This window comes from Quercus robur, chromosome 5 (genome assembly GCF_932294415.1).
Source record: "Quercus robur chromosome 5, dhQueRobu3.1, whole genome shotgun sequence".
Taxonomy (NCBI): Eukaryota; Viridiplantae; Streptophyta; class Magnoliopsida; order Fagales; family Fagaceae; genus Quercus; species Quercus robur.
In genome coordinates, this window is record NC_065538.1 from 75,384,928 (window position 1) to 75,388,512 (window position 3,585).

Here is a 3,585-nt window from a genome sequence, read left to right on the forward strand (position 1 = left end):
CTTAAAATTCCTATTTTCCAATTAAATTATTGGATTAATAAATACTACTATAGTTTCTTATTGACATCTTATTATTGAAAAGTTTAACATGCAAAACAAAGTTCTATTATCATATATCAAAATAAGACATGGGATAAATAAAAAAAAATAAAAAAAACGTTTGGATTAGTCTTAACATGCAAAACATATGTTCTATTATCATGCGCAATGGTATAATTGAAAAGTCTTAACATGTGAAACATATGTTCTATTATCATATATCATTTTAAAAAAACTTATATGGGATTGAAAAACAAATCGTTTGGGTCCAATTCCCATTTGCCAATTAAATAATTGTAATATTAACAATCACTACTATAGTCTCTTATTGACATCTTATTATTAAAAAGTTTAACCCGCAAAACACAAATTCTATTATCATATATCAAAATAAAACCCAAATGGGATTAAAAATTATAAAACGTTTGGATTAGTTAAAAAAAAAAAAAAATCCTCCTTATTAGCTTATTTACTTATGTATAGTTTTTTTTATTTATTTTAAATCCTACTTTTTCAAGGTATAATTATATGAATGAAAGGAAATTCCAAATTTGTATTTCAGGTCAATTAATCCAGGCAGAACAGATTGTGGACAAGTATAATACATTGTTCCCGTGGGGTAGCTGTATTGTGTACAGTTTGAGGATAGGGCTGAATGAGTTGGCAATTCACAAAATCAAAAGAGAAAGGGATACATATCTTCAACAGAAGGTAGATAAAGCCTAAAGGGCCAAATGAAACAGGCTTTATTAATTATCATATTGCTTATCCACGAGATTGGTTTGTGTTTTTTCATTTAGTCACATAAAGCCAACTCAACCAACCATTTGATGTCCTCAACAACCCATCAAAGTTGATAACTACCAGTCTTTATGCTCTCATTTCTCAACTACCAATCATCATTATATATACCATAATTTTATGTTCCATCCCATAATGAATTTCTGCCGCTTGACTCATCTTTGTGGAGACTAATGGGAGACTTAGCTCAGACCACTAATGATAATAATGAAGAAACCAAAGGTACCCCATTTGAAATTTGCTCACTTCTAGTCTTATTTCAATCAAGACTATTGCTTGTTTTTCAATTTAGTGACATGGGTTTGTTCTTGTTCTTGTTCTTCTTTCTTTTTTTCAGAGGAAAATAAACAGGAACAGGATTCCAAGCTGGAATTCTCTGAAGATGAAGTCTCACTCATTGCTAAGATGTTTAGATTGGTTGGAGAAAGGTTTCTATTGTTATTGTCATTCTTGCCACTCTATATATACACAATTAGGCTGTTTTAGTCTCAATTATGTGTGTGTATGTTTTGTTCTTTTTGGATGTGGCAATATGTGCTAGGTGGTGATCATTTACTACTTGACCTATAAGCTTAAACAGTCAGGAAATTATGAATTTAATTATTTACCTATTGTTCTAACAGGTGGTCTCTAATTGCTGGGAGGATTCCTGGAAGAACAGCAGAAGAAATTGAGAAGTACTGGACTACAAAGCATTCAGCTTCAAGTGAAAGATGACTGAAAATAATTCAAATGCTGCTATGGTTGATTAGCTTTGATTGTTTATTGTAAATGATGTCTAGGTGTGGGATATAAGTATAAAAATTGTTATTATATGTTAGTTGCTTTCTATGATATTATTGATTTATGTAATTATATTAGCTAGTGTAATCAGTAAAGCAACGATGCATGGTGAATGTTTCTGCAAATTGCGAAGTGCTTGACATGTAATAAGAATCAACTTTCTCTTCTTCTATTTTTTTTTTTTTTTTTTTTTTGGCAAATAGTATTTATATAATGAATTGTTCTTATTTTCTTTCAAATTAATCTTTGGAAAATTTTTGTTTTAACCAATTATGTTACAACTCAAATAATCTATTAGATTAGATATCTTTATTGGAAACATGACAAGATTAGACGTCTTTATTAGAAACATGACACCAAAAAGTTCCAACAAGTTCAACTACACAATATTCTTATCATGATTTGTTTGTAATTATAGGCTAGGAGAATCACCATCCAAATAATTATGTAATGTATTGTGGTTAAGATTCGAAAAAACTTTGTCGATTTTGATAATTAACTATTAACGTCGTTGTTTGTTGAAAAAAAAAAAATCGGTGGATACAGTCAAAGTAGGCAAATTATTTTTTATTACATGAGACATTAACACCTAATAATGAAGTATAGCTACTTGTACAAGTAGACCCCTAAGCTCGTGCAAATCGCTATCATACTAGAAATCAGTTTTTGTTTACCTTCAATAATAATTGTGTCTATCTTTTTTTCTGAAAAAGAATAATAATAATAATAATGATTGTAGTTCAACGTGGGATTTTATCATGTAGTGTGGGTCAGGGTTGGATTTGTCCAATATCCAGGAATGATAAAGAAATGAACAGAGCTGAGCCCATCGATTTTGCTGTAAAACTGACACATTAGGCCCATAACTCTAGTCCTGATTAAGGCCCAACCCACTCTTGTACCCACCCTTAGTTCTTTATTGAGAAATTCTACACTCCGAAGTCCTTTCTGTTTGCTTGTTAAATTGACAGAGTAGTGGGATGGAGTTAGGTTTTTTTTTTTTTTTTTTTTTTTTTAATCTCAAAGGAGGAGGGTGAAGGGTTTAAGGGGGTTCAGAGAGATATATATTACCCTCTCCCCATATTTTTAATTCTCCCAAATGAGATATATATTACCCTCTCCCCATATTTTTAATTCTCCCAAATTTGGGAGAATTTGGAGGGGGAAGGGACTAGGAGGAGAGGATTTTCATTTATTATAAAATAAATGGTAAATTACATAATTGGTCTCTATCATTTATACGAAATTTCAATTTGGTCCCTAATCTTTTTTTTTTGGTAAGAGGTCTCTAACCTTTTAATTGTGTCAATTTGGTTCCTAACCTTTTAATGTCGTGTCAATTTAGTCTCTATTATTATCTATTGGATGGAAAAAATCTAATGTGTCAAACTGAATAATAAAAATTTTATTTTTTCTATTAAAAAAAAAACCAAGTTTTGTTCCCATGTGAGTTTTAAAGTTCGGGAAAAATTCTAAAATCCCAAATTCCTGCTCCTTCAATAGGCTTAACTTCATCTGAGATGTCAAATTTGACGGAGCAAATATTAGTTGATGTTCTTTTAAAAGTGAATCATAACTTCCTCAAATCTATAGTTTATTTCTTCTCTCTTTGATATATGTAACCACATAAAACCATTAAATCTAGAGGCAAAGTTTCACAATTATGTCTCAGAGAATTGAAAAAACAAAAACATTATTTTAGGAAAAGGAAGGAACTGGTGGTGATCATGTAAAGCTTGATGCCTTGGCTTCCAAATATAAGCAAATCTTTGGCTTGTCCAAAGCTTCCTTGAAAAAAACAAGAGCTTTAATTGTCTCTTCGGAAATTTTGATATTGATCTCTTCCAAATCTTTGAACAAAGGTTTCGAGAGCCTTAATTTCCTGTTGAGATTGTGACACTGCTTCCTAAAAACGCATCTTAACTCGGATCTAGTCCACAACGTAAATGAGATTCCCAAGTA

The 3,585-nt window shown here is 30.8% G+C and overlaps 1 protein-coding gene across 1 annotated transcript; it reads left to right on the top strand.

Annotated features, from left to right (window-relative positions):
* The first annotated feature begins 879 nt into the window (after window positions 1-879).
* LOC126727099 (transcription factor CPC-like) lies at window positions 880-1,795 on the top strand. The gene is made up of 3 exons (XM_050432593.1): window positions 880-1,062; window positions 1,178-1,268; window positions 1,464-1,795. The coding sequence occupies exons 1-3, from the start codon at window positions 1,014-1,016 to the stop codon at window positions 1,555-1,557; spliced, it is 234 nt and encodes a 77-aa protein (XP_050288550.1). The 5' UTR covers window positions 880-1,013; the 3' UTR covers window positions 1,558-1,795.
* Window positions 1,796-3,585: the final 1,790 nt, after the last annotated feature.

Coding starts and splice junctions, on each gene's coding strand:
- LOC126727099 (XM_050432593.1), top strand. CDS start 1,014: ATGGGAGACTTAGCTCAGACCACTAATGATAATAATGAAGAAACCAAA. Junction 1,063..1,177: donor TAATAATGAAGAAACCAAAG/GTACCCCATTTG, acceptor TCTTTTTTTCAG/AGGAAAATAAACAGGAACAG. Junction 1,269..1,463: donor TTTAGATTGGTTGGAGAAAG/GTTTCTATTGTT, acceptor TTGTTCTAACAG/GTGGTCTCTAATTGCTGGGA.